The 23,738-nt window shown below is 38.8% G+C and overlaps 3 protein-coding genes across 10 annotated transcripts; 2 read left to right on the plus strand and 1 right to left on the minus strand.

Moving 5' to 3' along the window:
• Positions 1 to 270: 270 nt before the first annotated feature.
• Positions 271 to 10,090, plus strand: LOC124304735 (nucleoporin Nup188). 2 transcript variants are annotated; one of them, XM_046763323.1, is made up of 9 exons: positions 277 to 356; positions 456 to 577; positions 964 to 1,174; positions 1,375 to 1,842; positions 1,922 to 2,046; positions 2,132 to 2,660; positions 2,749 to 5,499; positions 5,558 to 5,851; positions 6,612 to 10,090. In XM_046763323.1, exons 2-9 carry the CDS (start codon positions 549 to 551, stop codon positions 7,848 to 7,850), a joined length of 5,646 nt encoding a protein of 1,881 aa, XP_046619279.1. In that variant the 5' UTR covers positions 277 to 356; positions 456 to 548; the 3' UTR covers positions 7,851 to 10,090. The 2 variants fall into 2 exon arrangements, with proteins under 2 accessions (XP_046619278.1, XP_046619279.1); XM_046763322.1 differs by having other exon boundaries at positions 271 to 577.
• On the minus strand, positions 8,147 to 17,381 carry LOC124304741 (mesoderm induction early response protein 1). 6 transcript variants are annotated; one of them, XM_046763356.1, is made up of 6 exons: positions 13,204 to 13,749; positions 12,921 to 13,056; positions 10,939 to 11,730; positions 10,501 to 10,628; positions 9,708 to 9,799; positions 8,147 to 9,644 (listed from the first exon to the last, which is right to left on the minus strand). In XM_046763356.1, coding segments are annotated over exons 1-6 (1,416 nt in total). In that variant the 5' UTR covers positions 13,206 to 13,749; the 3' UTR covers positions 8,147 to 9,378. The 6 variants fall into 6 exon arrangements, with proteins under 6 accessions (XP_046619312.1, XP_046619311.1, XP_046619310.1 ...); XM_046763355.1 differs by having other exon boundaries at positions 9,708 to 9,802; XM_046763354.1 differs by lacking the exon at positions 13,204 to 13,749 and adding an exon at positions 17,248 to 17,381 and having other exon boundaries at positions 8,147 to 9,802.
• On the plus strand, positions 17,332 to 23,239 carry LOC124304738 (sorting nexin lst-4). Of its 2 annotated transcripts, XM_046763335.1 has the most exons (6): positions 17,332 to 17,468; positions 17,890 to 18,088; positions 19,169 to 19,629; positions 19,940 to 20,635; positions 20,718 to 20,991; positions 21,833 to 23,239. In XM_046763335.1, the coding sequence occupies exons 1-5, from the start codon at positions 17,454 to 17,456 to the stop codon at positions 20,967 to 20,969; spliced, it is 1,623 nt and encodes a 540-aa protein (XP_046619291.1). In that variant the 5' UTR covers positions 17,332 to 17,453; the 3' UTR covers positions 20,970 to 20,991; positions 21,833 to 23,239. The 2 variants fall into 2 exon arrangements, with proteins under 2 accessions (XP_046619291.1, XP_046619290.1); XM_046763334.1 differs by having other exon boundaries at positions 20,718 to 23,239.
• The last annotated feature ends 499 nt before the right edge of the window (positions 23,240 to 23,738 follow it).

Genomic DNA, 23,738 nt, shown 5'->3' on the forward strand with positions numbered 1-23,738 from the left:
GTGGATGATTCCTCTCTTGTTGGTCCTACACTATTTTTGATGTTTTTTTGCATTCCCTAGAGTCCAATTAGTGGAAAACCAGTCCTGCAAAACGATTCTGAGACGAAAAGTTTCCAAGCTCTAAAAATTGCATGAAAGACAGGCCTTCCACGTTTCAGTCGAGTTTGAATCAGAGTTGACGCCGTTTTCAAAATTCTGTACGTGGCCTCCAGCAGGACGCTGCGGACACCTAACATGACGAATTCGTTCATGGAAATCCGGTCTAAGGGACTAGCAGAGAAAACGGCGCGAAGGATTTTTCGTCTTCCGTACTGTCCGTAACAAGGTCTTGCGATAGAATATTACGCCATACATGTGTGAGTGTATATAAATATTTGAAGTATTTTTATAACTGCACAATAGTAATTAACCACCTTTCGCGTTTACAAATGTGCTGTGTGTTGTGAATGTTGCAGCTTTACGATGATATCGTAATGTAACCTCAAAAGCAAACAAGGACAACAACCGATATTTAATTCATTGAAATTGGATAAGAAACATTCAGCAAAATGAGCATTGCGCCGATGGGAAACTTGCCGTAAGTTTTATACCTAGTCATTACAATTCTCCTAATCTAATTGATTATCATAATAATTAAACAATTTGTCGTTGCTCTCTTTTTATAGGTTAGATTCTATTGATCGGCCGGTTATACTTCCTTACAAAATCTATCAGCCACTGTCAGTAACTTCACCTTAAGTTCAAAGAAAATCTATTTTTTTCGTTATTATCAACAATGATTAAATTGTCATTTACTACCTAGATTCTATCATCGAGTACAATCTATCTTAACCTCTGTCGATCTTTTATTTTATGTTGAAAAACGTTCTGTGTTGCTGGATTGCTGCATTTAGTCTAAACATTACTATAATAATTATGTTTAATTTCTTCTTGTATTCTGATTTCATTACTTTCAATTTTTAGGTACTGCAAAGGCTTGTGGTCTGTAATATCAGGGACTACTTGCCGGTGTGACAAGGCTCTGGTCAAAGATGAGATACAGAGCGCAACTGAGTTGCTTAAAAATGGTCTTGAATTTTTCAAACCTTATACTGAAGCTTCACTGAAAAAAGTTCAAGGCACAAATTCTCCCCCGAGAATGTTCGCGATTATTTGTAAATTGTCGCCAATGCTGGTTAGTCCTTCCAAAATTAATAAATAACTTTTTTGCGAACAAATTAACTTGATTTTATATATGTTAAAAAGAAGAATGGCTGATATTGATTAGAATACAATTGACAGACTGGTTGATCTGTTTTTAACATACATACTTTGCCATCTGAGGAAATAGTATAATAATGACTAAAGATTACAAAATTTTTGTTTTGCTATCAGAATTTAGATGCAACAATCGCTTGGGATCTTGTGTGTAACTTCATGTTGTACGAGTACCGAAACTGTGCAGAGACCTTTGCGTCACAATTGGCTGATGCAACATCAACAAAAGCATTAATTGAGGAGATCTGGGATTTTTATTATTCGGAGCGAGTGACGCTGATAAAATGTCTCAAGCTGATGGTAGAATATAAGGACAACAAGAGACATCCGCATAGGAACGAGTTTATGGAATTTTTTGATGAAGTCTTGCTAGGGAATTTATTGAAATCAGTTCAGAAGCAGATCGAAGCCTTAAAATTCATAAACACACCTGTTAGATCCCAGCTATTCAACGAAGAACAACTTCACAAACTGTACAATAACTGCCTAATTGAAATGCGAGAACTCCTGCACATTTTTACAATCATTTTAAATGACGTGCACGTTGCAGATACCGAATTTGTCAAAATTTACGGAAGCATAAGCGTGAGATATACTTCAAACTGTAAAATTAGCTTGAATATTATGTATCGATAATAATAAAAGAAGGAACGATATGTTATAGGGAGAACCCAGGCGCTTGATAAGTTCAAAAAGCCACGAAGACAAAGCAGCAATATCAAAAAAACTGGGTCAAATACAATTCAGTCAAACTGCGTTGCTTCTCGTTGGACTGGATGTAATGAAACAGTAAGTTGTTTATCAAGAAAATTGAATCAAGACAGGAATAGATGCGACAGTATTATAAAATTAATAATTATTGTTTAAATTTCAGCAGCGGAATGGAGGACTGGATTCGAGGCGTGCGAAGTAACATGCAAGACACTTTTGAGCACAAGTGCGTCCGCGATAGTACGCCGCAAGATGGACCTCTGCTCTTGGCTTGGATGCTCACAAACTATGCTATCGAGTCAGATAATCTAGATACGTTGAACAATTTTCGGCCTTTCGGTATCAGGGCTATACAGCTGAACGTGTTCTACTATCTTCAAGATTTACTGGACAGTGAAATGATTCGAGAAGATACTCAATACTCCGTGATAGTCCGGAGTAGCGTTTATAATTTGCTCACTCTTCTCTGCTCGTTCATCGAGGAGGACAGGATCAGTCAGCTACCGGGGGTCTTCAACGCAACAGCATCCGTGCTGAGGTATCCAGAAACTGCTGCAAGATTCTGGAACGAACGGGACGACGCTTTGTGGATCTTGTACAAACTTGCCATTGATTGTTTTCCACACAAATTTGAACCTCTCACAGCCATCGCGACTGGCTTGGCTGAGGCTGGAACTAAGAGTGCAGAAAAGGTACTTTTGAGCAAGATGGCAGAGCGTCATTTTCTTCACCAACAAAAACATGATGTGTGATCGGAACATTTGTCTTGTCTTGTTTCAGCTGATGTCACAACTGGATAACATTGATTCAATAACATTGGAAATTCCTCGATTTCAAGATACGAATATGGAGTTTCGTCCCTATGAGCGAGAGTGCATTATTCACCATAACTCGTTCCGAATTCCGAGTCAATCTAGGAATAGCACGTTAGAAATGGAGAACGAAAAGAAGGTCGTCATTTGGTTTACAAAAGCGAGTTACTGGGACGCTTTTCACTACAAGATAGAGCAGCTGTTCTCCGAAGCTGGCGGAGGGATTGTGAACGTCAGTGACAGGAAGACGATTCTGCCGGATCAAGTGTTGCAGGGTTTCAAGCTGTTGGAAGCTCTGCTCACTGCGAATGTCGAGCTGGTACAAAGTATGGTGATACCGACGGAGCTAAGCTTCGAAGTAATAAACAGATTCTCTTACGCGACCCTGCCAATGAACATATACAAAATAGTGGCGGAATGTATAAATGTATCCTCGAAACTAATCCTAAAATATCCAGAAGACATTCTCTCGCGCATGCGAACTGGCGTCTACCCCTGGTTCAATAATTGGTATCAAAAGGCACCTGAATTTGCTCAGGCAATTTCGTTTGACGGAGGGCTTGTCGCTTCCTGGTTATCAGGAATCGAGACAATTGAGCACAAGTACCCGATACTCGCGGCTTATCTCGATATCCTGTCCAATTACCTAGTCATTAAGCACAACAAGGAGGCGATGTATGCTGTGGAAATTCCGGGAGTAGTTTTTCTACTTCAGGGCGTCCTCCCCAAACTGGATTCCTGGTACTTCGCTCTTGACTCGGAGAGGATCGACCTGTGGCTAAAGAGCATGTTCTGCTTGCACTACGCGCTAGATTCCAATCTCCCTAAATCCGACATCCGTAACGAGCTTCAGCTCGTCGTTGCCTACAGCCTGTTGTACCTCGAGCCGCGTCACGCTCTCCTGAAGCTGGTCAGAACGGGAGAACGGATTTTACAAAGCAGGATGGCGACTGAGACAGACTGGATAAGCGGACGAGGGTACAAGATAATAAAGAGCGTGCAGCTCGCGCTGTCGGTCGTAAATAGACTCCTAATGTTCAGAAAGAACCTTGGCCTGGGTCTAGAGGAAAGATCGCCCCTCGAAGTTGCTTTATATACATCACCCTGTTTGCCAAACGGGCTTTTAATCGTGCCGACGATCGTCAACTACCTTTACGTGTGGTTCAGTCCTTCTCTTCAAGCGATGGCTGTGAGGTTGTTGAAAAAATTCGCTGAAGGTTTCTCGATGTCATTGTTGGTCTGCATGGGAATGGATGGTACGACGATTCGCGAAACATTCGCATCACGACTCATGTCACCGACCTGCGCTGCGGAAGTCAAGGTGGCTATTTTGGAACTGGTCGCCATATGCCTGGAGAGACAGCCAGGATTGACCGAGGCACTTTTTAATATAATGCACCGCGCCGAAAGGAACAGAATTTTCCCTCGACCGGCTGATGAGTTTTTAACACAAGGATGCAGCCAATTTTTGGACTTGTATTTGAAGAGGATTCACGAGGAGGAAGACATCATTTATGACAGACTGTATTACAGCACCATGGTTCTTCTGCACGCTATGTGGTACCATCGCAACGAAATTTTGGTAAACTATTTTCGCAAACGTGCCAATTTTTGGACCCATCTCTTTGCCCCGTTGTTCAGAGAACTGGTTCCCGATACCAAAGGATATTCCCAGCTGGTGGATATAGTCACGTTGGAACTGTTCAAAAGCCCGCTTCTGGAAAACGACTTTTCCCTGAATTTGAAAAAACTTCTTGACAAAGATCAAAAGTATTTAGAAAATCTCGCTAGGTATGTTCTTAACGGTATACCAGAGCGAGATCCTAAGGAACACCTCGACACTTCCATCGACATGATCAAAATCAAGACTCCCCTCTACGAGGCAAACTTGGAGTCGTGGTACCACTTTGTCGTCAGACTGACCGACGAAAAGATCAGCAAAACTTATCCCATTACTACTTCTCAGGCTCAGATAATAACCAGACTTGCATTGGACGGTCTCTTGGCCCATGTGAAAGAGCCGTACAGTTCGAAGATGTTGATCCTGCTCTCGTCTCTGTGTCTGAGGTGTGTGTCTGCTTGGAAACAGACGTGTGTCGGGGACTCGCAAATCTTCAAGCTGAAACTGATCGAGCTTATTCAAGATACGGTTCAGTCGTATCAAGCCTATAATAAAACATTGAGGCACACACTACTCTCATTGATAGTGGGCTGTATCAGAGTAATAAAAAGCACTCTGGCTAGTGATACGTCGACGCTGGAATACCTCTTGGGTAACGCGAGCGTCTTAGCCACCTTGGAGATCGAAGAGCTCGCAGAAGCTGCTAGAGACCAGTCAAGAATCCGCAAAGAAATGGCAGAAAAGGACTTGGACGACGGAGCTCAGGCGTTGAAGGGAGTGCGCGAGTGCATTCCGGCAACTTTGACTGTCTGCATGGTGACTCAGCTGCTTCAGCTCTATGTCGAGCATGTTAAAAATCAGCAAGTCAATTGTATCCAGCTACAGAGAATGATTCAGGAGCTGACAGCTTGCATTGGACTGACCTTGCAGAGACGGCCGTACTTCAGATTTGGAAGAGCAGCACTCGCTGCTCTCGGAGTCGTGTCTAGATCGCTGTACAGCATTTACCTGGTTGACGACAGCCTCATTGCTAATCTTTGGCTTAGTTTACTACCGCCGAATGACCTAAAGAACAGTATTTTGGACTGTCTGTACGACGTGAGTTAAATGCTATTTATTATTAAACTATTTTTTAACCAGACCTCGTCATTTTTAGGACTGTACGGGCAGCCATTGGCGTTGCCAGGACTGGTGGCCGCTTTATACTCTTGGACTGGAGCTGTTGACCGGTCTTGTAACGCGTGAGAATTGTACGATATACGCTCCCATGATCGTCATGTTTTTGGGATCCCACGAGCACCAGCTTGTCGAAGTTTCCATGCTGCTGAGGCACACCGCAGATCCGCTCGCCGCAGATGTTGTTCAATCTCTGGTGGCGCTAACGTCAAGCATGGCCGTACAGCCGATCATCTGGAAGGCGATACCACCGAATATCCGCGAATCTCTTTTCGTAAGTGCATTTCTATGGTTTTTTATGCTTTCCAGCCCAACCATCTTCCCGGTAAAACTGTTTACATAATACCTTGGATTACAAACCCTTGGATTTATTATTAGAAACACGTCTGATTTTACTAACATTCACTCTTTATTATATTTATACAAAACTGGTCTCCTTACATTAATAACTTGGTCAATATTTTAGAATCCGTCCAGCATCGTTTCGTTAAACAATTTGCATTCAAATAGAGTGACCCCATGAATAGATTCGACCATGATTTCAGCCTGTTCCGTCATCGCTTCATATTAAGTACCATCAAGTCTCTAAATTTAACTTTCGACAATGATTTTACTTTTAAAATGGTGAGTGGTAAGCTTAGATTGATTACATCACTGAATTGTTTGCAGTAAGGGATATCAACTATCATATTAGAAATCCTCGTACACTTCGATAAGATCCAACGACTGAGAGCAACTGCTTATATTATAACATACTTAATTGTCTTATTCGAAATTGGAATAAGCCACCTCTAAGCACTCGCTCCTTGGACAGTCTTGAACCTTTTAAACGAGAAAATTGTCAAATTAATCTAAAAGAATCATAAAACTCAATCACTCAGTTCTCACCTGCTAATATATTTCTGTTATTTTTACTCGTGCATTTTTGTTAGACAATTATTAGTTAGTCTACCTACGCTGTTTTGAATTTCATATGTAAAAGTACTTTGAGTCCGTAAAATTTATAAATAAATAAAATAATTATTCTGTTTCAGAAATGTATGTACCTAGCTTACGACAGTACTGTTAATCTTCTTCTGCGTCCCCGAATATTAAAGTTCATCATAGATGGTATAAGCGTGGAGAGCGCGGAGGAACTTCAGTCTTGCGACGAGAAGTTACCCAGCGGAGAGTTGACGTTGCTGGTTAACAGGCTTATAATAATAAATGCGACGTGCGCCGGAAGCTTTATTCGTTTGTCACCAAAGATCAACACTCTCATCGACATGGTTTACTTGCAAGATTTTTGGTACACGCCAATGGCGGAGACGAACTTTGGCCCGCCGCAAATGAGCATGAGCTCAGGACCCCAGCTTACTTATGGCACGATAATAAGCTCGACACAGCTCTTCACTCAGGCCTTGTACTCCCGGCAGTCGGTAACGTCGCCCCGAAAATCTCTGAGTCGCGAGGATAGCGTAGACTCGGCGAAAAGGGAGTGGGAAAGAGCGACGCCCGAAAACCTACGGAGAATCCAAATGCGGGACTTGAAAAAAATCCTGAATCCCAGTTTGGGCTCCAACACCTCCGAGTTCAGCAACTACATAACTGGACTGGACGTAACCGTACCGCTTCTCAGCAGTCCGAGGCTGATTCGAAGGCCTTACGATCCTCTGATATGCGAGAATACGATTTTGTCTCGAGCCACAGCTCTTGTACCTAGTAAACACATCGCAAGAGGCGGAAGTCCGGTCAATTCTCATAACACGAGATCCATAAATCCGTGGTATGCTTGCATGGAGGCGAACAATACGAGGCTCGCTTTGGAAGTCAATTTAACTCTTTTGATATGCCAAGCTCTCGAGGGGATCAAAAGCCCTAGACTTTTACCGAGGGACCAGCAACTCATAGCCAGAGAGACGACTACCGAGATGGGGGTGTTCTTCGACTTTCTAAGGCACAGAGGCACGTCGGACAGTTGGAAAGTGTGCGCGTCTTTGGTCGACGTGGAAAGAACTATACCGATTTCTTGTCCCAAGGAAGATTTTCCTCTACCGGCAAGATTGGTGGACGGAAGCACCATATGCAAAGTACCGAAGACGGTTGCATCGATCCACAGTGATGAGAGTAATGGAGACGATGCGACGTCAGAAGAAGAAGACACATTATCAGATAAGGATGTAGTGACAACTGGCTGTTTTCAACGGGATACAAGTACCTCTCAGTTCTTGCCTCTTCTCGGTAAACTTTTAAAGTCGATCGTCGAGTCACAGGATTCTGCGCAGTACGGATAACGACGTTGAACCGCTGTTATTTTGTATTATAATGTTACATACAGCGACATCAGCCATTCTCTTTTACCATTTTGTAATTATTTGAGACTAGGTTAACTGTAAGTAATAGTTGTAAAAGCATTGATTCCATACAAATTTTGAAATAGTAGTAAACCAATTTGCGCTCATTCATTGACTATCATTGTTCAACTTCATTTCATCTATGCTATCTGAGAACTGGGAGTTAGAAACATCAATTCGAATCAGTGTAATAAAACAAAGTTATTGAAATTTGCTGAAAGTATATTTGTATTAAATAATTTGGAACCATCATTTATATTCTATTCATGTATTTACATTTGTAAGTACACTTTTTATAGATCATATATTTTTAACAGGTATTATTCACAATTTCAAATAGATTCCGTATCCACGTACAACTCATTATTTGTCTTTGCCCCATATAATACATACAGACGTATAGCACAGAAGCGCATAGAATTGTGCACTTCTCGATTAGGAAATAGAAAACTTTTCTTTTATGCATTCATTAAATTTAAAATAAAATACATAACGGTACGTATTTTATAAGGTCGAACAAAAAAGAAAAAAAAAAATTGTATTTTATTTTGTTTAAATTTATTTACGTATGCATTTTCCACAGCCCGTTTTTCAAATTGCTTTCTTTTGCGTTTGGAATTTGCATACATTATCTGCTATTATTAAACCTGGACGATTGCGATGACAGGAAAATCCATTGCAAGGAATCTTTGCGATAAAAAAAATTTGTTCCGTCAATGTCCAGACGAGATAAAATAGACTCAAAAGATTGAGCAGTGAAAACGAAAGTATTACAATTATATTACCGATTTTTTTGCTATCAACATCCTAGCAATACTAAAAATCAAAGACAATCATAATGGGGCATAAAAAGTCGATAAATAATTAACAAAATGTTCTTCCTACCATTTAGAATTTCACGTTTCTCAATTACGCCATTACCTTTCAATATAATCAGTGGATTAAAATTCCTACTACGTACACTGGATTATTGTCTCTAAAAATAACCGAGTACTATAATTATAATAGTAGAAGTTAAATCAAAGGAGAGTACAAAATATTACCGTTAAAACAAAAAAAAAAAGTTAACTAAAATCCGAGACATCAAATTCTTTCTACGTCTGGTCTGTACAAGACTTTTAATGTCACAAGTCCATAAGAAGTTTTCTTAGTGGAGTCCGAAAATCTTTAAAAATTCTCTCGAAATTTTGAATTATACAATACAATAATTATATTATGCAGTAGAAAAATATAATAATATTATTATTATTATCATTATTATTAGCATTATTTTGTTTGTTTGCTTATTTGTTTCAACAAACATTACGCGTCACGATAGACCATGTATGGTAATGATTATTATCGTTGTCATATTTTTCTTTCATCCATCAACTCTTTAGTTTCATTTCTCGCTTTCTCTCACTCTCCTTATCTCTAGAATAATAATAATAATAATTTGCGATAAAAAACGATCTCGAATAAACGTACGCTAAGGCGGCAGATGGGGTAAAATTATTTCAGGGGAGGAGGGCTCGTTGCTTTCCACTACGGTTCCATCCTGGTTATTAGAATGTTGTCTGGACGCCCATAGCGAGGTGCTTCCCTCGGCAGGTCCTTCGTGAATAACGTGGGAAGTGTACTCGATGTGACGAAGCGTGCCGGAGGAATTCGTCAGGGAATTTACAGCCGGTGGCTGCAACGAGGTGTTGTTCGTATCTGCCAGCGGATCCACGCCTCCACTGGTCGACCACGAATCTATATGCTTGGTGTCACTTTCGTTTATCGCCGAGCTAATGCTCGATCTCTGATGTCGCTTACCCCCGTCCACGCTGTGGTGACAGTGATTGTTCGGCGAACTGCTACGGTCTCGAACTCCCTCTTGCTCCTCCAGGAAACGGTCCATATAGTCCCTGCTTACATTACATATTACGTCACTCTACGAGTTCACCTAAGTTGTTTTGGTATTTACTTCGATAGAGTGCCTCTAAAGATCAAAAATTTATTAATTTTTTCTACATTCAGTGTTCGTACACTTTTTGGAATCTGAAATTCTCGAACTTATCTGGGTATTCCAACCTGAAAATAGCATTTTTACAGCAACCTTCAAGAATTGTATCGCTGATTAATGAAAATTTTCTTACACATTAATACTAATACCTTCGGTATTACCTTGTAAATATCTTACTATCTGACTATCAATTTACAGAAACAAAAGAAGTTTAGGTATTATAATTATAATTAGTAATATATTTACATAGAATGTATGAAGTCATGCAACTAAAAAAAATTTTAAAGCTAATTTTTTTGTTTTCGACAGACTGAAAATTCTCGTCTTGTTTTCGAAATTCCCTGACCTTTCCCTACTGTAAGAAATTCCCTGATTTTTCCTGGTTTTCCCTGTGCGTGCGAACCCTGACATTCAACTAGGAAGCTGTTCTGTAGTCAATTAAATTCTGTGAATACATTTAAAAACTTGTACCTCAAATAAACTTGACATGGGTAACTATTTTTCGCCGCGTGCCAAGCTCATGTTGCTTGTTTATAATATTGGCAATTTTTGATTCATTCGAAAAGAGGGTTTTCTGTCTCAACGGGAGGAGTAAATACTCACGTGATGCCGGGATGGAGAGAATACTTCTTCTTGTCTATGCGAGCCTTGGAAGTGAAAATGTCATGCCTTTCTGTCTTTTTCCATAGATAATAGAATTGTACTAGTTCTCCCACCGATCTCGTTTTCACCTGAAGCCAACACTTGTTCGTTAGCTTCCTCTCTGTCAACTTGTGTATAAATAATCATGGAAGATTCTACAGGACTGGAAATTCAGATCATTCGCAAACCATCCTTACAACTCGTCGCAAGAAACAGCAGAGATAAAAGTCAGAAAGAAAATATTCACTTCGGGGTGAAAAATCTCAGCATATCATTATTGCCCAAATGAAAACCCTCGGTCAAGTGCATTGAAAAAATTTTCTTCGCGACTCCCCTCCCCCATCAAATCACATACATTCAGTCCTGTAAAATCCATGAAAATCAATCGCTGATACGTACCTTACACTTTTGAATGCAGTGAAAATCTTTTCCGTGAGTCCGAAGTCCGGTTTCAAAGTTGTGGCATTCTTCCTCGGACCACAAACTGACGGCATCCGTAGAGGGAACAACGTTCATTCTGCGCCTCCGCAGAGCCTCTTCCAAATTGTATCCGCATTGTAAAAGTAGATACAGAGCTTGTTCGTCGTCCCTTACATGCGAGCCAGCCGGTATCGAACTTCCCCGAGCAGCCGAAAGTTGAGCGCGTTCCAAAAACTCCTCGGTCTCTTCCTCCGGTATATGGCTCGGGTCCCATAACATTTTATCTTCATTTTCATATGGGAGAGCGTCGTCGTAGCGGCAGAGGCCTTCGGGTATCGCAGCCTGGTAGTCGCTCCCCACCATTATTGTTTTTTTCCACTCGTCCTCGTCGGGACTGTAATCGCAGTCATCCTCTTCTTCTTCGCTCTGAGGACGTGAAACACTTCGCAGAAGTCTCGACGATCCACCGCTCCCACTGCCCCCGATGCCTTCTCTGTCTATCGTGCCAGCCTCTTCAGCTTTCACCATTTCTGTATAAAACTGCTTCAGGTCCGGCTCGTTGCCCATTGGGTCTGCGTCTTCCTCGTCGTCGTCCGCATCAGCATCCGCATCCGCATCTTCGTCAGCGTCTCCTTTGTCCGAGGACTGTGCGTCAACCTCGTCGCAGCCCGTTGTTGGTAGAATCATGCGATCCGAACTGTTGGAATTCTCCGTTGATGGATCTCCGTATCCGTACATGGCGAGTAAATCCTTCAACGGCATGTCTCCTTCCTGTTAATTATTTTTTTTTTTTCGGGTGTGCAGGTTTTCCGGTCTGACGCGTTTTTTTTTCCACGCTATATTTTCTGTTAGAAATTTCTTTGAACCATTGACTTGTGCAGTTTCTAGCTTCGATTTTCAAAGAGGAATTCTTTCATTCCTGATTTTTCGAGATGCGAACTTTGCATTTGGCTTGTGGACAGAGCCTTGATTGAAGTCTCACAATCAACTTCCGTTAAGCTTTCAATGATTCTTCGTTACGGTTGTATAATGTATTGTATAATGGTGTCGCAATACGGACACCGCAGTGAATCAAGTCTCGAGAGAAATTTTAATTTTTTGTCAACGTCGAGTAAATTGAAAAATTACTTGAACATTTTTTCTCCTCAGATATTGTCCCGATTTTCCGAAACAGTTGTTGATGTTACAAAAAATGATATGCCTCCATATCGATTGTCTAAAATATCTCTGACTTTCAAGGTCAATCTAACATTGATAAAAATGCTTGAAATAACATCACGTTCAATGGGTAAATTGTGTATTATTTCAAATACCTAATTATTGTCATATTACGTGGCTGTTAGAAAATGCAGAAACAAGCAGGAAAAAGTGTTTCAAAATTTATTTCCTAGGTTTAGTAATCTTGTTCGCAATTTTTTATAATCGGAAGATAAAATTGATTCCAAATGAAATTTTTCAAGGTTTCCAACGGTTTTTCAATCGGCATTAAATTTTTGTGATTGATCTAGGAAAAATTATTGAAAAATGGGAAATGAGAGCAGAAAAATATTTTTAATAAAAATAATTCTGACATCATGTTTCCAATTTTCTCGACCACAGCTTTCAATTGACTTACTTCTATTTACAATTACAGTCTTTCAGAGCTGAAGCCACGAATATGTTAGAAACAGGAATACTCTGATTTACTCACAAGATCTATTGATAAAAATTGATATATTTGTTCTTTGAGAAAGTAAGAGATGTATCTAGATCAAAGTGGATAGAGACAATTCTTTGAGAATAATAAGAGAATATCATCAATAGATAAGTTGAAGTTTAAGTGTTGTCAAAGTGTAAGATATGAGATTCTGTGCGTTTTGTTCATTTCTTTCTTTATCTTCTTCCAGAGTTTCTATCCAAACCTTGGCTTAAGTGGATGAGAATTGCGTGGTTCAAATACTGTACAACAGATGAGAGCGTACCTTTTGTAAGTTAGATAATTCGTTATGAGAGTCTTCGCTGCCTTCTAGAGCCTCTTCTTCGTCAAGTGTTCTTTCGTCGTCAAAATCAGTAACCATCATCTCCGTGGCAGGGCCCATATCGTAATCCTGGTCAGCCCTGTAATAGGTATTCCAAAACGTAACGAGATGTGTTATTTAGTTTTGATTAGACCCGAGTCAGAAGTAAAAATTGATCGGGGCGATGAGAAGAGACTGTATTCATTTGTTTATCTGTGTTTGGTCGTTCTTATTTTTTTATACTTACATAACAATTAGCTTCTCCTTAGCAAAAAACAGTAGAGAACCATACCACGAAGATGCCGCATGAGGGTCAGAACCTCCTCCGACAATTCGCGGCTCGCATTACAAGCGGTGAGGACGGTTGTTGCTTGAATATTTACATAACCTCTTTCATCGTTCAAATTATACGGAGATAACAAGTAGTTGGATTAATTTTAAACGCGGAACTCGACGGTTTTGTTTGTCACTAATTTCCACCGGGTCGAATCGCTCAAAGACGCGCTTCGCGCGGTTTTAACCTAAATTGTGACAATATTAGTTTTCAGTTAACTTGAGATGCTATGATTTTTTCACTTCGACTAAAAACCGGTTGCTTATCACATGAGGATAACAATCCACTTGGTAGCCTTCTATATAAACTGATTTTTATCACTAGGTTACTGTTTCATGTCACTCTTACGATAGTTTGGAAACAATATTTCGAATATTTCAATTGTCTCATAGCTCCATGGAGTGATGGAATAATTTATTTTAATTCTACATACGATCGCGACGCCTTGTATCACAAACCCGATGACAAATAGAAGCGTCGCTCGATCCTGTGCCTTCTGATGATTTTATTGCTACCAATCTCTAGATCCTATAGATGGCGCTTATGCTGTAAATGCGGTGAAAATTAGTTTCGTCCGGCTGTTGGGAAGCAAAAGACGATCGGTACATGTCAATCAGTGCGGACAATCTACGGCAGGTCTTGCTGGGTCTTGCAGCGAACTGAAATTTGAGTGGCGGAGGTAGCCGCGTTATTGTCCAAATTTTTTTTGCCACTACTGGCCACTACGCAGCGGTGTCAGTTATTCATAGGCATATGAGTAACATTGCAACGTAAGGTTATCTGTGTATGAGTATTAAAAAGATTGGTAGGGTTCCGCCAAATAATAATAATAAGCTTATGAATAACTCGTAACGCCGCTCATGTAGCCATAAGTTGTACTTTTGTTTCGGACGTGAATTGACTACCCCCCACCACGCTCGTTGCAAGACCTGTATGTAACCGTGGTCGCGACAACCAGTTCTATCCGCAAATGAAACACGTGTGCTCCGGTGCTCACTTCAGTTTGTCCGAATTTTCGTCAAAATTAATATTTACGTTGTGAGAAATTCATTAAAATCAGAGCATTTAACACATATAACAATTTTCTGCCGCTGATGAGACTTGTAGTGAGTATTTATAAAATTACCTCGATCGTGTCGAATTATTTGGTTACACAGAGCATCAAACCGTCATCAAGAGACTGACGAAAAGAATAGTAGCCGTTCTCATATTTTTTTCATAAATATTAAAATCGAGTACAGACCTGAATAATTTTGATATTCGTGGATTGCAAAAAATGGTACGAAATAACGACCACCGATCAGTCGATTCGGTGATCGGGTTTTTTCCGAAATGGCATTTGGCTAACCTGTTAACGGTTTGGCGGCTTCTTTGACGTAACGTTAGAACAATTGACGAATGATTGCGCTGCCATTTTGGTTTCGAGTCATCGCTGGTCGAATATTTGTCTCGCTGCGAGTGATATGCGTGTGAATTGCCGGTTTATTCTCGTTAAAGTGAATTTGGTGATTGATAAATGCAGCCGTATTGAAAATATCGAGTGATCGCCGTGATTTAAGACATTAAAATTGCCGAACGCAGAAACAGAACTTCGTGGAACGTTGACCGCATGGTCTTCACGTGTTAGCTACTCAAGTCGGCATGTTTAATTTCATCGTTTAATATTCATTTACTCGGGCAACTAAACTGTTGTGGATGTACGTAATTATGTTCGAATTTCTTCTTTCTAAGATATGTGTCAAATCAGTAAATGCACATGACTTCAAGATGATTATTCAACATTGACAAAAAGACAATCAACATTTTTTTACCTCGGGTTCGAAAAATTTAGAATCAGTGTGTTTGTCTCACAGCAACGTAAGTGCATCAATGTGAAGTTGGCTTCATTAAACAATCTCGCAATCCTATTTGATTCTTGTCTGCTGGGGGGGTGGGGTCCAATCATAATCGAGATTTTGACTCAGTTTGTATCACTTTTCGCGTGTGCCCGAATTTCGATTCTGTTTCGCATCATCTGCGTTCATGGTACTATTTCGAAAATAACCTATAGTAATGATCAGTGAACCGGTCGCTTAGAAGGTTCTTAAATCTTGCTTATTCGTCTTTGGAACAAGTACGTAACGGTTATGTAATGAAGTCAATTCGTGAAAGTGGGTGAAAAATTGAGAACAATCCATCGGACTTGACCACTTCCACGGGGTCAGCTAACGTTTCCATGGACAATCTGGCGACGGGTGAGTCTCGCATGTGATTCTTTTAATCTTATTGCTAATATCCTAAAGCCTCCCGTCTATAATATACTAAATCACCCGTCTCATATTTTACACTTTTGAGCGACCGAAATTTGGAATTTATATATTTTCTCTTAGTAATCGTGCTCTATGCTCTATTTTATGGATAGTATAAAACTGTAACTGGCAGCCATTATCAGCCGAATGCTGCTTGACTAGTTCAGTAAAACAAAAGAGTGAAACCTGACGGTTGAAATTTTATCATGTTGAAGTTAGTAACGTTACTGCAACGATTCATGTTGAGGAAAAACCGTTATTTCGTAATTTTCGAACTGTTCAAAATTCAGCAAACCGTAATAAAACGAAATATTCTCATATTTTTTAATCCTAGTTCCTTCAAAATCACTAAAAATGAGAAAATAGTCATTTTTTCTCAACGTTTCGTTACCATAACGATACTACCTTTAACCTCGTGAAATTTTAATGAATTTCATAGAATGTTAATACTATCATACTGTGAGAATATCTTGAAAGTTAACACTCGGTCACCGCCGACTCGGCACCACTCACGTTCTTCGTCTGTTTTTTGCAGGCTGGCCATCCCATATTCAATTTTAAACTGCGAAAGGCCGAAAATCGAAAAAATTCCTTAAACCTTATCACATTAAGTGTGATCACCCATAAAAATTTCCATGGAATCAAAAACTCAAATTCATGGACGATTTGACAGGAAATGCCCCATACATAAAACGAAAACATAATCGTCGTCGTCGTCGATGCAATTATTTTTTGGTCTTTCGCAGTTTAAAATTGAAAATGGGATGGCCAGCCTGCGAAAAACAGATGATGAACGTGAGTGGTGCCGAGTCGGCGTTGACCGAGTGTTAACTTTCAAGATATTCTCTTAGTATATTGAATAATAGGCCTAAAATTGTGTAATAACACTATTAAAAAGAAGTTGAGTAAGTTTGATTGCTTATTCACGATGCTATCTCCTTCTTTTCACCGATACTGTTATCAAAAGTACAGGGGCCGGAAATTGCATTAACGACACGATTCCCGTATTTGTCCGCAATTGTTCAAACTACAAAACAATTACTTGTAAAGTTTCATAACGCCTTATGCGCGTGGACTTGGGCCGTGTTTGTAAATTGACTGCCAGTACTGAAAATTCCCTAGGACAGAAACAGAGCTTTCCATGAACTCGGCGGCGCAAAAGAGATGAAAGATTGCTGACAGTACTGTCGGTCAATTTTCGAATACGGCCTTAATATAGCTTCGTTCCGAGACTACCTGGAATTTTGGGCATCCCCGCGATGAGCCCGTTCTTGAATGCTTCTATAGTTCGTGGTTGAAGAAAAGTTTATATAGTTCATGGTTGGGCAAAAGCTCACATGCCTGAAATACTCGCGTGATTAGTCCTCGTTAGGAAAAGATTTTACTATTGCGTGTGAGAGTGAAATTGCCAACGCAAGTGATTGAATAATTTGAATTAAGACTAAGACGAAATTATATTTTCCCAAATATATTTTCACAATTTGAGAAATCGACCGCCGGCACATCAGCGCCACTCAGCGGAGGGTGTTATTGTCACGTCTTGATGTGTTTATATAGTTTCGGGTAGGCAAGCATGCGTAATAATACACGTATCGCATTGCATTTACGGATGTGTGTATGTACTTATACATATAGTTGAGTGGGAGCAGTTATAGGTAAGTATACATACCATCTCCGTAAAACAAGTTGATTACAAGTGAACCGTGAGCCAACCAACGTCGCGACACGTTACGATGATCGAATTGTCATTAGATTAGATAGTCATGTTGGCAAAGTGCGACTGATATAATCGGTCTGGCGAATAAAAAACGCCGCGAAAACATTTTACCAACTCGTTTCAACTGACGTTTAAGAGGTTCTGGTGACACTAGCAACATGGAGGGTCATCAGGTGAGTATTTGGATTAAGAAAAAAAAGACTAAGGAAGCAGAGAAAGTGAAATGCACACACATGCAACATACTGCACTCTGTTCGTACTATGAATAACCGGATTAATCCTTGCCTCTATGACTCATTGTGCTCATCTGTTCGTTTTTGTTTCACAAAGAATAAAAAAAGGATATTTTGTTCTAGATTTTTCTCTCTTTCTTTCTAACACATTGTTAATCTCGATAATTGTGGTTTGAACAACATTCAAAAGAAAGCAACGCAGTAAATTTTTTACTCCTTGTCATTCACTAATCCACTTGTTTTGATTGTTCTTTTTACATCTATTGCTTCCATTGTCGTTTCGATTCATATTTTCCTAGCATTGTAAAAACACAATTATTCAAATGCTGCTTTTCTTTATTTGTGCAATTATCCCGCGTAGGTACAAGCCCTGTATGACTTTACTGGAGAGCCAGGGACTGCCGAGCTCTCCATCAATGCTGGCCAAATTTTAACCGTCATCAGAGCTAACGTTGGAGATGGATGGTGCGAGGGCGTTAATCAGAGTGGAAAGTCTGGACTCTTTCCGGCTGCTTATGTACAGCCTGTTGATCCCAATGCTTCCGCGCCTCCAATGACAGGTACAAAACATGTACTCTACTCGCAACAAATTGACTTGAATCAATTTAGAACAGTTGAAATGTGTAAAAGTTGAGGCAATGTTATCAAAAGTTTGACTGGATTGCGATCAACTGTTGCAAATTACTAAAGTTGAACATAAACCATGATTTAAAATGTTGGTGGGATGTACAATTCAAAGCATTGTGAACGAAGAAACTGATGAATCATTCTTTGGTCATACAGTATTAATTCGCTTGAAATACTTATTCATGGTGGCCACGGTCAGGGAAAACCGGGAAATGTCAGGGGAAGAAAGTTGGTCTGGGAATCATGGAAATGACGGGGAATTTCAAATTTTTTTCAGTGGTCAAAAAAAGATGACCAAACGTCTAATAAATGGCACGAAAGGAAATTAAAAAATTCTTAATTTCGTTCATTATTTCAAAACATGTATGGCAATCACACATGACAGAAGTGAAACTTTTCAGAGTTATAAACAGAACCGCACAGCGTATATGATACATATATGTATGATATATATATTTCGATGTGTTTTCATGTGATTTTTCTTGACGTTGTTGAATTTCCTGATGAATTTATATTGAACTGAAACGAAGAATTGGGGATTCGTAGAACTAACGAAGACAATACGAACTTGAATCAGGGAAAATTGAACAACTGGTCAGGGAATTTATTTCCGAGAACAAATTCCACCATGTTATTCATTTAGTTTCTGAGTAAATTGTATTCTAAATAGTTGTTTCACATTCCGCATGTCGGTGTTGATTGAAAGTTTAAATTGGCTTATCTGATAAAATGCCTTTAGTAATGCTTCTGTCGATTGAAATATTTTTTCTGATAAATTCTCGACAGCTGTGTCATTGTGGCTTGTAATTCCATACCAGTCGTTATCACGAAAGTATCATGCGAAGCAGTCGAGTTGGTTATTCTCTCTTTGTCTGAAATAACCGCACTGAGAACTTGATTTAAATAACTATGACATTCGCATTAACTGAGCGTCGTTTATGGGGATGAAATATAGAGTACGTGAATTCAAAAGGAAAATGTAGCGTATGAAGATTTGGTACAAATTATTTCAGGCAGTACAACGTCGTCGCAACAGGGTACGGGGGATTATTGGGATGACGATTGGGACGATGACTCGGAAGCTGGTCACGATACGCCAGCTCCTGTCAATCAACAACAGCATCACCCACAACAGGCTGTACAACCGTCGTCGCAACCGGTATATCCGGATTACGCAGATTCAATTTCAACGCATACGGTTCACTCAGTCATATCGGAAAGACCGATATCTAACGTCCCTAAAAAGAATACAAAATTTTCAACCCTCATCAAGTCGGGGGAAGACAGTTTTTTAATGGGAACAAAAATAGTCGTTGTACCTGATAACGAGAGAGTGTTTATAGAGGAAAATGAAGAGAGACGATGTGTGTGGGTGCCGGCTATAGATACGTACAATTGCGTTGTTACTTCACCTAAGAAAGAGTCTAAGCTCAAGGGACTCAAAAGCTTCATTGTTTACCAGTTGACACCGACGGTACGAAAGCTAATTTGTTCGATATGAATGTATGGTCAAATTTTTTGTCTCCAATATTATGGATCACTTTCGTTTGGTTACAGAAAAAATTTTAGTATTGGTAGCAAGTTGGACTTTGCGTAATTTATTTATGTATTTATTTATTTATTTATTTTACTACAACAACACTTGGGGCATTTTATTACTTTTCTCGAAATTTTGTGGTGTTAAAAAAGCTCAATTCAAGTTACATTCATTGGGATAACAGTGAAAAAAAAAAAAAAAAAATTGACAAACCTGAAGGGAAAATAAACTTTCGTTTCAATTGCAGTTTAACAATATACAAGTGTCGAGGAGATACAAGCACTTCGATTGGTTACACGAAAGACTGGAAGAAAAATACTGCTTTATTCCAATACCGCCATTGCCGGATAAACAAATATCGGGTCGTTACGAGGAACAGTTTATAGAGCATCGTAGAACTCAGCTTCAAGAATTTGTCGATTACGTTTGTAGACATCCGGTTTTATGTCGCAGTCGAGTATGGGAACATTTTATGACTTGCACAGACGAGAAACGATGGAAGGCTGGAAAACGGCAGGCGGAAAAAGACGAACTGTTGGGAGTGAATTACTTCAACGTACTTCAGTGTCCGGACACACCTTTGGATCCGGTTAAAGTCGACATAGAGAATGACGCTTTTGCCAAATTTATCAACGGACTTGATCCGGTCGTTAAAAACTTTATGGCAATGGCTGTTGACCAGTCAAAGAAACACCAGGTTTTGTACAAGAGAGAATTTCAGAAAATTGCCCAGTCTTTTACATCCTTAGGTTTTGCTCTTGACGCCGACGATAATAGTAGAGGTATACTGAATTCCGCTTTAAAAGTAACGGGAGATGCTTACAACGAAATTGGAAAATTGTACGAGGAACAACCGAAATTTGACTGGGAACCACTTGGCGATAAATTTCATATTTATAGAGGAATAATTAGTAGTTTCCCCGACGTTATTAGCATACACAAGGTGAGTTAGGAGTCAAGTTTTTCCTCTTTTTCTTCCTTTTGTTACTCGAATTTTGGTAATTCTTGATAACGTCATCACACAGAGCGCCGTACAGAAGCGAAAGGATTCGGAGAGGCTAGTCAGCGAGCATAAAATGGAGCCGCAACAATTACGAGAACTTTCGCATCGAACCGACGTAATAGCCAGAGCTCTGATGGCAGAGGAAACACATTTTCAAATGGAACGCGAGGTCCACATCAAACAAGCTATGAAAAATCATCTAACCGAGCAGATCGCTTTTTATAAAAAAATTGTCAACAAATTGCAGGAAGCGTTGAATGCTTACGACGGTTGAAAATTAAATTGAACAGCAAGAGGTACTAACGCTCATAATCTCTGTACGCATAAGCAATAACACGATTCATTTCTCTCGTACTAGTTGAATTTTTGTTCATTCGCTTTTTGTCAGACTCGTCAAAATGGGGAAAAATTTAATTTCGTCATGTCCGTACTGATAAATTTATACAAATTCTAATAACGATTTCGAAACTTTTACCATCGTTACATTTAACGTTCGGTGAGTTACGCGTCTGGAAAGCATGTGAGAGAGTAAAAAGTATCTAAAAAATAAAATGCTTACCTTGTTATCATAGATTCCTATACGTCACTTGCCGTTACATGCGTTATGAATGATTGTTGACCTGTAAATAATTAGCTAAATCTATCCGACTGTAAATCGTACGTTGCTAACATCGGTACTTGTATAGTTTAGTATATTCACCTTTTTTTTTTTTACCCCGATTCGTCCAATTGCTACAGGGGCCAAAACTTCGTAAAACAAGATAACGTGTTGTATATATGTACAACTTTTCGATGTTGAATATTTTGATATGATAAATTGAATGCATTTACGTCAAATAGCATTTATATAGAACTTACGCTTATGGGTGATTTTTTTTTTTCCTTGATCCTTCAATTGCATTCTTGTTTAGCTTTCGTTAAATCAACATTTCGGATATAATTATTGATTATATTCGAAAGGTGCTCCAACTTTGACGTTCAAAGTTAATGAATCATTTAATATATGGCATCTTTTGTGTGTGTGTGTGTGTGTGTGTGGCTAGGGTGGTCATTAAAAATAATTATTTTTGAACTGCGACGGTCTCACCTCCTAAATTGGCTCCAAATAATTCACCAACGATTCTCTAATTGTTTCAGAGTTTTATCTCAACTTTAACCTGCGCCGCCAGAGAGTCGATTTTCCCATTTAACCCTTTTCAAGGGAACAGTAAAACTGCCAAACAGATTTTGATGAAATTTGATGGAGGAGGGTTTCTTGGATCGCTGATTACGTATGATGACTCGAAATTTAAAGATTTCAAAATCTGAAAAAATTTGGGAATTATTTTTGAATCCTTTGGAGCTGATTCGGTGGTTGAGACATTCGAAATTCATAAATTTCAAGAACCATTCTAGTGTGTATGTTATGTATCATCGTATTAGTGCGCCCGTGTGTCCGCGTATATACATATACAAATACCTTTTACAGTTGAAATTTTGACAATTTACAATACGAGGTCGGTATGATATTTATTTCAGTATCGCACGAGTAACGATTATCAATGTCATTAATATTACTATTATTATTATTATTATTCTTCTTATTGTATAATTTTCTCTTCAAAAACCAAATTTTAACTGGAAAATCGTAATCCGTATAAATAGGTATACTTATCCGTATATTATATTTATATATTTATATTCGTAGGTACGAATATTTCATCTGGAATATACATTACCTTGTGCATATTACTAGTATTTATTGTTATTATTATTATTATTTTATTTTTTATTTTATTTTTTATTTTTTTTTTTATTTTACGATTTTGGGAGATCTAAAATTAACAATTTTTCTATCGAAGGGAATAACCGATTCTTGAAAATTGATTCATACGACGCGTAACAAATATTCCAAGTTTTAGTGAAAAAATTATTTTCCGCATTATTCACACAGTCAATGAATTGAGAAGGTCTGAAATAAAATATTAATATAATGAAAGATAGAAACTGTGATATGCGGTAATCGGAGTGGTTCAAAATCACATTATTAGTTGAAAATATAGCAACCAAGATTCGATTTCGATTTCAAAAAAGTTCATCGTAACATCAAAATTGACCAAATAATTTGATGCGAAAAATTTATTGTGTAAAATTCCATGTTCGTGGCGATAATAATTAGATGGACTGTAAAATTATGTCAATACGAATTTATCTTCTCGCACATATATGTGTAAATTATGTATCGAAACAGTGAAGCATTTTGTATATGTATATAATATTTATAAACATCTGAAAACTCAAAAACACTACTCACAATTAATTTTATAAATTGTATGTCATATGTCATTTGGATGAAGATTGTTCCATGTTGTTATGCGAACGAATCGATCTTTAATAAACTTGTATTATATTACAATTTCTATATTCGTTTAAACTTTCATCTACTCGAGGACGATTTTTGCCGTCATTTTTATTATGCCCTGCGGGTTTTATTCTTCTCTCGCATAAAATTCGCTCTGACTGTTTTCGCGAAAATAGTGAAAATAGTGAACAATAGTTAGTAATCGGTCGATTGAAAAATTTCGTGAGAAACATAATGCACTGCGACTCCTGGCGATCAAGCTGCGCTGATTTATTTGAAGGTGACTCGCTTAACAAATTGTTGACGACAATTAGAGGAGGCAATGTTTTTCTGTTTTTCCTTATCGTTCTTTCTTATTTTCTTGGCGTTATCGTAAAGTTCATATTCGTAACGTTATGGTAACAATGCGTAGTTGGAAGAATTATTTTCTTTGCTACTTCAGAAAGATCAGAGATTTGGTAGATCGTGATATATCGTTGACAAACAATCGTGTTAATGCTAGTAACGTTACCGTAACGATTCATACCTTGGAAATACCGTCATTTTGCGATTTTCGAATCGTTTGAAATTCAGTGAACTGTGATATAACAAGACGTACTCGGTATTTTGAAATATTAGTTCCTTGAAAGTTGTGAAAATAAGAAAATAGTGATTTTTCCACGATGTTTCGTTACGACAACGTTACGCACTTCAATCTTGTAA

The sequence above is a fragment of the Neodiprion virginianus genome, chromosome 5 (genome assembly GCF_021901495.1).
Source record: "Neodiprion virginianus isolate iyNeoVirg1 chromosome 5, iyNeoVirg1.1, whole genome shotgun sequence".
Lineage (NCBI taxonomy): Eukaryota > Metazoa > Arthropoda > Insecta > Hymenoptera > Diprionidae > Neodiprion > Neodiprion virginianus.